Here is a 12,246-nt window from a genome sequence, read left to right as displayed (position 1 = left end):
TAGCACATTGCGGTTGCAAACAAAAACAATTCTACCATTTAAGCTTCTAGGTGCCAAAATCCAACTCCACAGTTTGAAAGAAAAGCATATGAATCGCTGTCCCAAAAATAAAAATAAAAATATACATGTATTAGCAATGTGGCTGGCAAACACTTGGAGATGAGGCGGGGGCGGGGTGGGGGGGGCGGACAAAAAGCTCACACAGCATCGTCAGCCTGGCTGCAAAGCGTACTGTATCATGGCAAAGTAAAACCAAGACTTAGCTGCAGCATTGGAAAACCTAGCTGCCACACAGCACCTGTGCAAGCCACACTCTGCTCATTAACCCTACAACATCGGTCTCGGATCATGAGGAGACCAAGCCATGGAATAGCATTGGAAAGGCGTCAGGTCAGTAAGCTGCTGAAGAGATCATTTGCAACAAAACACATGCAAATCCTAGGAAAGACACACCTTCCCTGGCAGAGGAAGGAATTGTTACTTCTGGAGACACCTCCGTGACCTCTTTTACACTTTTCTCCTGTGGGGCCCCTGCTGGGGCACTCTCTTCAGGAGCTATGTGAGCCTCCGCACTAGACTCCACGTGGCCCTCCCTGAGGGCCTGGGGTTGGTCTGAGGCCTTGGCAGCCCCACACTCTTTCCCAGGAAGAGTGGCAGGTGTCTCTTCCTCAGCCATTGTTCCCTCTAGCGTTTCTTCTTCTTAGGGATGAAAAAGATGTTGACATCATGACCACAGAACAATACACACAATGGCAGAACTCAAGGAACACTTTCAGCTCCATTACATGGACCTCGCCAGAACCTTCTTTACCATTTGGATGAGCAGGTTAAGATTCGAATGCAACGTGCATTATGTATTGCTTGGGAAATGGTCATACATACATATATATATATATATATATATATATATATATATATATATAATCTGCTAATAATGATGCCTTTTAAAGTCTCATTAAAAGGCTATTTATTTCAAAAGTTGAGAGCTGAAAGGGTTTTATTACTCTATTCCTCTTAGTGGAGATGGCAGTCAGTTGCACACACATGTAGGAAGCTTGCTGGAAATAAGAGATGGTGCTGCTGGGTAACAGATGGTTATGAAAAGACAGATGCATTGACGGACTGAAAAAAACCTTTACGTCTGCTAGACATGGGCTGTTTTCTCCAATGCAGTAAGCCCCTACATATGAATTTCTGATTACTTTATTTAAAACATGCAAACTTCAGTAAAGAATCTTGGAGAATAAAAAACACCCGGCCTCAGCAACAATAATCATCAACTAACAGCTTTATCATGGAATCCATCAACACTATCTTATTTGGTATTTAAGGGCCAAAGTCTCGAGTATTTAAAGTATTAAATAGTATTTTAATATGACTTATGCAATATTTTTAAGGCCAAAGAGTTCCTAACTCAATTTATTTTCCCTTCATTGCATTAGATGATACGGGAGAATGTAAAAAATTGCAAGGAGTAAGCAAATTATTTTGAAAAGCAAGGTCCAGGTAAAATGGAATCTTAGCCTTTAGAAAAGTCTACCTCGGGGACAAAACTGTTACCATATTGCTTATACCCGTGATGTACTGTGTGTAGTTGCCCTTGATTCTGAGTCCGACAATGTGCACATTACCTGGAAAGTCTTGTTTCTGCAGTTCAAAACCAAACCACCAAGATAACTGAATGGCAACCAAACTGCCAAAATATCTTCCCCAAATAGGTGTATCATGTGGAAAAATATTAATAATTAAAATGTAAAAAGCACACTTAGGCCATGAATTATCATGTTCAGTTGCTTCTCACTTGCATTTTCAAGTGTCAGTAAAATAAATCCCATTTTATTGCTTAAGAAATTAAAGGGGAGCATATAAGCTGTTTTACAGTTCTACAAATGAAAGATTTGGATGAAATTCATATGAAACATTGTTTAAATGGCCCCGTGAGAAAGACTACAGCTGGAAAGGAAAAGAATTTTCTTTTTTGAGAACTATTAAGACCCCTGGGCAGGGGGTAGGGGAGGGGAGAAGTACTACATCTATTTCCTCCCACTTAGCACTCAGGGACTTTCATGTTTGTCATTTAATTATGTAAGTAACATTTAAAAAATTCAGATTCCAAATTATTATTAAGGCCATTTTTATAATGCCACAGAATTAGAGAGTTCAACGACAGGTGAGACACTTTCACTGTAGCTGCTTTACTCATGGCACCTTCTTGGGTAAAGTCTAATCAATTTAATCAACATATTTTCCAAATCCACATAACCTTCTGGCTTTCCATTTCCTCATTTTGTATAAATCATGCCTATTTCCACCTGTTTCTCACTCAAAATTTCACGTATTTTTCTTAATCATTTTAAGTTCACATTCTTAGAAGAATTTACTTTTACTCCATGTGGGTTATACTTCTCTATTAGAGTGTCTGAGCCATCGGTGCTCTTTGTTTTCCCATGGATCCTCGAAGTTTATTATCATGAATGTCGTTGGTCGTCTCTGAGTTTATTCCCACTGCCTTGGAACTATCTGCTCTTTCATTAAATACTCTCCTGTATGGAAATAAACTCTTTGTGCATACAAGTCATTTTTCCCTCTTTGAGAATAAGCTCTTAACCTACACAAAACATGTTTTAGCTTTAATTTTGTTTTCCTTTACAAAACTACCTAGTTAGAATGAAATAAATTTCAGCCCACCACCCTCATCACGGCCAGTTATACACTAGGGTCTGCTAGCTTTCTGAGGGTGGAATGACAAAGGCTTTGGATCATTTCCTTCACTTCAGCCCAGGTCTGCTCATGTGAGCCAATATTTAGTCACTTGGGGGAGCCTCTCTAGTTTCTGTAGATGATTAAGTGATTAGGAGAAATACATTCATTCTGTAACATGCATTCTGCCCTACGCAGATTCATGAATTTTCTCTTTTAAGGAGCTTACGTATTGACATGGTACTAAAAAGAAGGCTAATGCTATTTAAGTCTGATCCTAGTAATATTCTGTATTTAAGGAGGAAAAAAATTATATACAGGATCCTCTCCCTCAGTTTGAGTAAGAGGATGTATTCGTCCCCCGCTGATTTATTTACAGGGAGCAGAAAGGAGTCATACTTTAACTGAACTCTTTTTCCTCCCTCCCCCACCCCCACCTCTTTCTGGGCTTTGTTTTCAGAAACAATGATTCAGAACAAGAAAGTACTCCTATGCCTCAAATCAGGCTTATTGTAGATGAGGTATTTGGCTAGACATATAAACTATATAGGGACTTCACTTTCATATGGAAAAAACAGGCTCCTTTCCCCTCCCACTCCGCTCCGAAGGTACACTGAGAATGAAGCATGTGGTCAAAGCTGCAGGCTGGGGTGTGGGGGGAGCAAAAGGGGACCATGCTCGGTTCACCTTTCTCCTGGCCTAAGTGGGCCTCTGCACTCTGCGCTGGGACACTGGGGAGCGCACTAGAGGTAGTCCATTGTGAGCGGAACAAAGGATGCTCATAGTACTCCTCATCAGAATGGGAAGGGTCATCATCAGGCACAGATACAGAGATGGAGGGGGCTAGGAGTCTACGCCTCTCCCCGCTGGTGGCAGGTTCGTGGCTGGGGACACTGTGTAGAGGACCCACTTGGTCCTCAGCTCCTTCATCTACAAACAGACACACAGGAAGAAACTGCAGGGAGAACTGGACAAGACAGACACAAGATCAGACGAACGAGACAAACACCTGCACAAGGACACAATGGGCCACAGAAGTAGCACAGCGGGATGGAGGGGAATTAGCAAGACCAAGCTGATGGAGGATGGGACACAGTGAGTGTTTCATGCTTCCGTAGCCACTGAATTTACACTAGTCACTCCCTTTACTGCATGATAGAGATTAAGTATACATTCCCCTCAAACAACTCAGAATCCCCACAAAAACACTGCAATAGAAACAAAGCCTGACAATACAAATGCGCGAATCGGAAGAAATTCTTTCAAGTACATTCTTTGCATGCTTCTGTCAATATGTTTATAAGTTAAAAAAGAAGAAAGGTGTTAGGACCCGATGCATTACAAGAATAACAGGGGGGAAGAATCCTGTTTGAAGCACAACCTTAATTATATACGATGCCCGTATAGTTAGCATTTGGGTTATTTTAATTTTTGTTAATGACTTTTACCAGAAAGCCATTTTTAATTCCAGGCCCTTTAAGAAAAATCTAAGGTGCATTATTCCTCTTCCCTGTCCCACTCAGGAGAGCATAGTGGTGTAGCTCCTTCTTTGGGGCTAACTCTTAGGGGCATCCTTTCAAACACTGGTTCTCATGGTTTTAAGAAAGTTCCTAACAATATAAACTCATTTTCTTTTCTTTTTCTTCTGAAAGCTTTAAAGAGATACCATTAGCTGACAATGATTTCTACAGAGCTGGATTCAGATTCACTAAGACTTTATTCTATGTGGTTTCATTATTCTATGTGGTTTCACCTCTGACTCTTGGCTGTTTTTATATTTCAAACCCTCATTGCATATTTCTCATTGCAACGCTAAAGTAACTACTCTTACTTGTGTCCTTCCAGTGTCTTGGCTTAGAACTCTGCCTTACTTCAATATATTTCCTTAAGTACACAAGTATAGGTCAGTCTGCTTAGCACTTGCATTCTGGCTTATTTCAATGAGCTTTAAGGATGGTGGCAACAAACAACATTTGGCTTCCGATGTGGTACAGACCCTACATCTCAGGCCTTCATGACAGATTACTGAGTTTGCTAATCACTGTTTATTTACTTACATAGGAAATAATTTTTAGATTTCATAACTTTCAAGAATAAGAATTATTAAAATTTATTGAAAGTCTGTGTATCTAATTTTTATTTCTATCAACATTTAAGCAGCCAGATTATAGCAATTTATTTGAAAATGCACTGTATGGCTAGGGCAGTATCTTATTTTGAGCAACCAAGTGCTGACAACCGAAAATAAGGTTGAAATCATAAAGATACTAAAATAACACTCCGTAGAGGGAATACTTTTAAATCTTTTGAGCACGTTGTTTACTGATTGTTCCGTGTTATTTTTTTCTGGATGGGTGCTCAGAACTTTTTCAGCCATGCTGCTTATTATATCATGGGATAGCAGAAGCCTAAAATTACATTTGATATTCTTAGTTCCAACTCGGCACGATTTCTCAGCCGAGCAGATAATTGGCTGAGATCTGGCCTACAACACTGGCTGAATCATAAGCCCTGGGCTTGTCACATGTCCTAGCCATTCATATTTCCTCCAGGACTCCCGGAGGCTCTCAACACTGCACATATGCAAGTTACTTCTAACACTTCCAATAGGCTCAAAAAATTGCATGGACAATCTGTCCATGAAAATGGCACAGTTGTCTCTCTGCTGGGCAATGTCTTCTGGGGAGTAGAGCAGACTGCAATATAAAACTAAAGAATATGAAACTGAGAGCTGGGAGTTTAAAGGCAATACTCCTTGGATGTTTGAACCTCGTGAAGATTTTGACTTTCTCTTTCTTATTGCCATTGCTCATTTCTGAAAGGGCCAACATGTGAAAACATCACAGAGTCTTGCTTCAGATCTGTAACATTTCAAAGAAACAGGTTTTCTATTCTGAAAACTTTTGCTCTAAACAGAGAATGACAAAAAGAGAAAAAAAAAAACAACTTTAAGGACTGTAGTGGAAAGGAACTTCTTTGTAGTATTTGTATGGCACTGAGCCAGCAGCTTCAAAAAGACGGCCCGGCGAAGTCCAGTCTTGGTACTGTGAGCTGTGTGTGTGCTCCACATCTCTGCTTGGGACCTACGAACCTGAACTTCATCTACAAGTTCCAGAGATGTGCTAGGGGAAGGTCTACTAAGAGGTCCATAGCTAGCTAAGATCAAACAGTGTGTTTGATCCCAACAATAATGACAGAAGAAATAGATCCCATTTGCTATAGAATCATGTATGGCATCCCAATAGAGGTGGGATACATACTAATTATAAGTAATGACTTCTTTATTTGGGTATGCCTTAAAAAAAAAAAAGAGAAATTGGTTTAGTACTTTGAAAAAAAAAAAACAAAAACAAAAAACCTCTCATCGGAAGATCACTTCCCTTTCTTGTCCCCACATTGAGAACCTAGATAAGAGATGGCTTTAGGGACACAGTGGGGCTTTGATTGCTGGGACTGAGACTTGGATTGGAATTCTGGATTACTGGCCATGACATCCAGGGGCAAGAATTAGAAGTGGATATTATCTATCTGTGGGTTGTTGGGAGGATTAAATGAGGCGAGACCTATGAAAGTGCCAAGCACAATGTTGGACTCCATGCGTGTTCGCATCTTTGTCTTCAATATACTCAGACGAATTGTCATGTACCTCTGCTTTCCTTTCATTGGATGCATAGGATCTAGACTTGAGAGATCTATAAAAAGTGAATTCATTTCATACGTTAGTTTTGTTCTTTAAGGTCAGGATTGAATGTCATCCTTTTCCTATAAGCACACATGTTTGGGGACTCTGCTCTTTCCACGAAATAGTCTATTTCATTTAATAATTTGATATTTCAAAGGATAACGTTGCCTTATGAACCTCGGACTTTTACGTAGTTCTGTTGCATAATGATAATCTATAAAAATGAAGCTTACCTGATTTCAGTGGAGGAATACATTTTCCCTAAGTTACTTTCATATAATTAAAAAAAAAAAGCATTTGAAAATTTATTTCGAGTTAAAGTAAGGTCTGCCACATAAAAACCCAGGCTTCATCTGTCAGCCCCCTTTGGTACAAATGAGAAGTCATTCTTATGAGAGACAGAGTCTCTGGGGGGTATTGGTGACTCAGTGATTTTGCCTGCTCTAGAATCACAGCTTCTGCTCCACCATCTGGGGCAACTGGCTCTTCTTACAGTGTTCTCCACTCTCTCTAAGCCCTTCCCATGCTGTAGGCTCTTCACTGAGGACTTAGTTTGCTGTGTTTGCTGCCCATAAGGATATGGAGGGGAAAATCCTTTTAGATTATTGACATCGTTGACCCAGGAAAACATCCACCCTAGGATTTTTCCTGGTTCTATTTTCAGATGATCGCATTGTTCTTGCACAGGCTTTCAACTCCTAACAGTTCAGTCCAAATGATAATTATTATGGTTAGGCCAAAAAGACATAGGAAATTAATTTGCAAACATCACACCTAGTGCGGGATTGATGCATTGTACCTGAGTTTCCTTTTAAGTGTGCTACTTGTTTATTTTTTCCATCAAAATCTCTTTGTTTCCCAGAATAAGCACACAACCTGCAAATTATTAATACTACATCAATTATAACAAGTGAATATTCACAACTTACAGTAATTAACATCTCAAATTATCTTTGGTGGAAGCATTCATGCTTCCCCTTTGGGAAAGAACAGCTTTTAAAAATGTTTGATAATTAGTAAAAAGTAACCGTATCTCAAAATCATTGAATTACTCAATTTAATCCATGAGCTCTTTTATATTCATATAAATGGATTGGCAGTCAGGTGCCTTTAAAGTTTCTTTGAGGATGTGTTAAGTAGGTAAAAAAAGTCTCATATAGTTTAATACTTTCTTCTGAAAATATGAAAAAGAGCAATTCAATAAAAATGCAAGTTTGGTTTGAAAAATGTTAAGAAAAAAATATATTCACTCGTTTTCAATAGAAAATAAGTTGAAATTTTCCCCAAATACACTCAAACAACATGGGGAAAGCAATCCCCCCCAAATAAGGAAACAGTTACACTGGAAAGTATACCAAAATGTGAAAATGAAAATGATTCTATGGTTCTTTTATATTTTCATTATATCCATGATGTCATCTGCCAGCAAGCAGACTGGTTGAATTCCCAACTGGATGGGCAGACCCTACTGCTCCTTCTGCTCCAACTCCCACATGAGAGCAAGAAGGTTAGATTACTTGACCTCTATCTGACTTTGGAGTGACCGCCAAGTCACAAGTACCCAGTGAACATCTTGGGTAAAGAAGATTCTCTGAAAGGCTTGAAGTAGGGGCATAGAAACATTTTCAATGACTTGAGGGAAGTACAGCTGTCATAGAAGGCTTTCCACTGCTTTCCAGGTGAAATCAAGACTCTGGAACCAAGGCAGATACTGCTGATTCTCAGACCCCTTCACTGTTTTAGCCCTTTCTTACCACCTAGGAGCCATGGCACATCTTCATTTCCTAGAAAAACCTCACACTTTTGCCAACCTGAGGCATTTCCTGCATTTTCCCTTGCATTTCCTGGTCTTCCTATTTCAAATGCCCTTTCCCTCCATTTTTGCTTGGCCAACTCTACCTCATGCTTTTGAGCTCAGCTACTTAACTGTCTCCTCACTACCTAAAAAATTAAGATTTCCCTTGTTCTATCTTAAAGCTCTCTGTTCGTTTCCTTCCTCGGGCTAATGCAACGTGAAATTATTTGTAAACTTCTTTATTGGCTTTCTGTTCTCTACCAGACTGTGTATTCCTTATAGGCAGGATCACGTATCTGTGTTGTTCACAAGTGTGTAGCTAGAATTCGAGGAGTACACTGTAGGTGCTCCATAAATACGTGCCAATGAATGGATGAGGGCAAAAAATCTTTCAAATCTATAAACTAAAAGATCAGATCACGTTTGTAGGAGATTAACTAACAATCATAACTGCCACTGATTATAGTCCCCAACTTTTCTTTTATTCTTTAGAGTAATTTAGTTTGGTTAACATTATTTCAGGCAGTAAATCAGAAAAAAGCCTCAATTTAAGAAAGAAAAAGCTCACTAAAAGAAGTTTAGGTTTATAAATCCGTGACAAAAGTAAATTATGTTTATTGATAGTTCATAGTTCTGTAATTTAGGAAAATCTGTATTTAGAAAGTCAAAGAATATTTTAAATGAAAGTAATTACAAATTATAAAAAACAGTGAGAACTTGTTCAATATTTTTCCATTTTCAACACTAAAATAATTGCTAAAAGGGACAACAAATGGAAAAAAATAAATGAATAAAATGGCATAGTATTAAAATTTTGATTTTAGTAGATGAAAACTAAATTATATTGAAACAACACTTCAGCGATAGCTCTTGTCTGCCTTCTGCAACTCAAACAATACACAAAAGTTAACTGACTTAAGTCAGAAAACCAATAATAGTCTCTTTTTAAAGAGTGCCTTTCAGCTCAGATTCTGAATGAATATTCTTCAAAGGCATCCCTCTGTTTTATTAACAAGAACTGAAAAGCTGACATAGCATTCTATGTGGACTAAATGCATAAATACATTCATGGACCATAATAGGTCCCAGCAGGGAAGAAGCCATGATCTCAGCTTCCAGTTCACTGCTTTCAATATCAGAGTCATTCACTGACTTCTTCATTTATTCATTAATATTTATTGAGGGTTTGCTGTAGGCCAGGCTCTAGGGAAGCCCTTGGCAGCACAAGAGTGAGCAGAACAGAGACAATTCCTGACAACATTTCCTTATGATTTCATCAATAAGTTTATTTTTGTTCAGTCACTTATAAGATAGGATTGTATCTTCTGTGTCCAAACATGTTATGTGAATGAAGTGAACTGGTTGTCTGTAGCTATTCTAGCCATTTTAAACACAAAGTTATCTTCTTGATCGAGCCGATTGTTTTTAATTTACTATATTCCTCCTACTTCTGATTTTGTATAGAAAAATGATTTCACATTTATGTAAAGTCTTTGCTTCTTCCGGGCTGTTTGAAACAGACAGCTCTCAAGCTGGGTCACATACTAACCCACACCAAAGTCCAGTGCTTATGGACTGATGCTAATTTACCCTTTATCAGAAGACAAACCTCACAAAGTCCACTGGGTCTTACCTTCTTCCACTGTGATGGTCTGTTCTGAGGCTGGTGATGGAGGTGGAGAAGGAGGCAGATTAGCTGTCTCTTCAGCTGCTAAAGATTGAACAGTGGAAAAATGAGATACGATTAATCCTGTTAGGTCATTAGATGTAGAACAGCTCTGCCATCTGTGGAAAGGCCTCTCTATGAAATTTAGGACAAGATTCACTAGTACGCTGCATCTGACTTATTTTCTGTCCAATTACCTGATTCATATAGTTTAAAAAAACCCAGAAGGAAAGAAAAGCATTCACTATTTAAGAAAAAACCATTTTGCTTTCCCTATAAAAACAGATTAAAGATGCCTGCTAAAGTTCTATCATTAATCCCATTAATTGTGTCTGCTTGTTCAATTAATAAAATATGTTATTCTAGCCCTAATCTATTATAGTCAAACACACAGGCAAGTACTGTAGTTCAGATTTAGCTTGACTGACTAAAAAAATATCAGAACTCTATATTATTCAACTTCTTAATCTGGAAACAAATGTAAACTTCATCATTCACAGTATTACAGGTGATGTATTTTTTTTTTTTTTTTTAAGATTTTATTTATTTATCTGAGAGAGAAAGAGTGAGAAAGCAGGATCAGGGTAAGGGGCAGAGGAAGAAGCAGACGCCCGCTGAGCAGGGAGCCCGATGCAGGACTCAATCCCAGGACCCTGAGATCATGACCCAAGCTGAAGGCAGATGCTTAACCGACTCAGCCACCCAGGCGCTCCAGGTGATGTATTTTTTAAACAACATTTTGTCCACTGAGTCTAATGTCAAAATGCATCATCTCTATGTATCCTCAGAAAAGAAAAATGAAGCTGTCATAGCCTAAGGCAACCTTCAAACAGACAACATGTACTAGTGGGAGCTGAGTAATCTTCTGGCCTTAGCATTATACATGAAGAACCAAAGAGAAGGGTTCTAAAAGTTAATGGTTAACTCTTTTTTTCTTGACTGCTCACATGAAGGTAAGGGATTGCAAAAAGGAAATATTTGTCATCAAGGCCAGCAGGAAAATCTATTCTACAGAGCATGAGATTTTCACTCTCAAAAAGCAGCTTTGGGATGACAGGTGATGTCTTAATTCCTTGACCCTGTGGGTTTCTACAGAACACATAGTAAGACTTTAAATTTAAGAAAAGGGGTGTCTTTTCTTTAAGGTATAGAAGTGAACCACAAACTGAAGGTTAATGTTTTGAATAAGATAATTTGCCCCCTGTTTAAAGAGAAAATTAAACTTTTATAATCAAAGAAAATTTTACTGCAAATAAGGAGTATTTATTATCCTGGGAGAACAGAATTTTTATTGCTTAATATTTTTTCGTCATTCAAATTGCTTAAAGGAGTACTGACCAGAAAATCTAATATTAAGGATACATTAGGCTGTTTGAGACAAAATTGGATATGTACTTTTTTTTAGACTTCAAAAACCATACATTTCTATGGATTAGTTAAATGTACTTATAAAATAGACTTACATTGAACCTAAGAGAGTTTCCTTTCTTGTCTCTGCATGTATATACACCCACATCTATCTTCTTTCTATCTGTCTATCTATCATCAATTTAAAGGAGGGGCGGCAAACCTTTGGCTAGGAGTCTTTTCTTCAGCGGGCATCATTATATTACCTGTTTGGCCCTGGAGGGCATCTGACTTGTGACCAAGGGAGAGAGAAATGTTATCTCAGTGTCCTTAAATAAACCAAGTGAAGACCGGTACATTAAATGGGATACAAAGTCACCCATGATTCAAACAAAGCCCTGACTATAGGTTTTCTGTAGCTGGTTCAGGGAGACCTAAACAAGACGTCTTGAGACAAGCATTCCCCAAAACCCATAAAGGGAAATAATCGAGACAAGCATTCCCCAAAACCCATAAAGGGAAGTACTCATTTCTAATTAGAGTATTAACAGGTTTTCTTTACAAATGGGTGCCATGACGTCCATATGCGTTGGCTTTATTTTTATAATAAATTTCTCTAGTGGTCCGGAAATGAAAATTTAAGAGAAATTTAGGGGCAAAGTCTAACTATAAGCCTATCACCCTAAAGACTGTCCAAATCTTATAAATGAGTCTGTCAAGAAAGGTGACACTGGGTGCCAGGGCCTCCCAACAGAGGTGTTTGATGAATATTTTGCGTAAGGATCAAGTATGAGATAGGGCCTTTCTTTGACCATGAAGACTTGGTCCTGTGATCACTGCAGCAGAAATAGCTCTTGAACTGAGGTCTTTCTCATTTACCTAAAGGCAGAGCCGCAGGCTGGTCTTTCTGCTGAGCTTCTCTCTCTTGTTCACCTTTCAGGACCGCGACAGCTTCTGCTGTGACTACTTGAACTATCCTTGCAGACACCTCCTCTGTAATAAATAGTAACAAAAGAAAATAAAAGAGTGAGACAAAATGGGTAGCAAAGAGTCAAA

General features: G+C 38.6%; 1 protein-coding gene across 3 annotated transcripts in view; it reads right to left on the bottom strand.

Moving 5' to 3' along the window:
- Positions 1-12,246, bottom strand: part of LOC111142856 (microtubule associated protein 2) — a 285,884-nt gene that overhangs the window by 40,890 nt on the left and 232,748 nt on the right. For all 3 annotated transcript variants that reach the window (XM_022496216.1, XM_022496225.1, XM_022496234.1), the window contains exons 7-8: positions 12,070-12,183; positions 9,811-9,888 (exon numbers count right to left, since the gene is read on the bottom strand). In XM_022496216.1, coding sequence (XP_022351924.1) covers positions 9,811-9,888; positions 12,070-12,183 — 192 coding nt within the window. The remainder of the gene's footprint in view (positions 1-9,810; positions 9,889-12,069; positions 12,184-12,246) is intronic.

Source organism: Enhydra lutris, unplaced genomic scaffold (assembly GCF_002288905.1).
Source record: "Enhydra lutris kenyoni isolate GAN:26980312 unplaced genomic scaffold, ASM228890v2 scaffoldscaffold1, whole genome shotgun sequence".
Lineage (NCBI taxonomy): Eukaryota > Metazoa > Chordata > Mammalia > Carnivora > Mustelidae > Enhydra > Enhydra lutris.
This window is presented reverse-complemented; position numbering and strand designations above follow the sequence as displayed.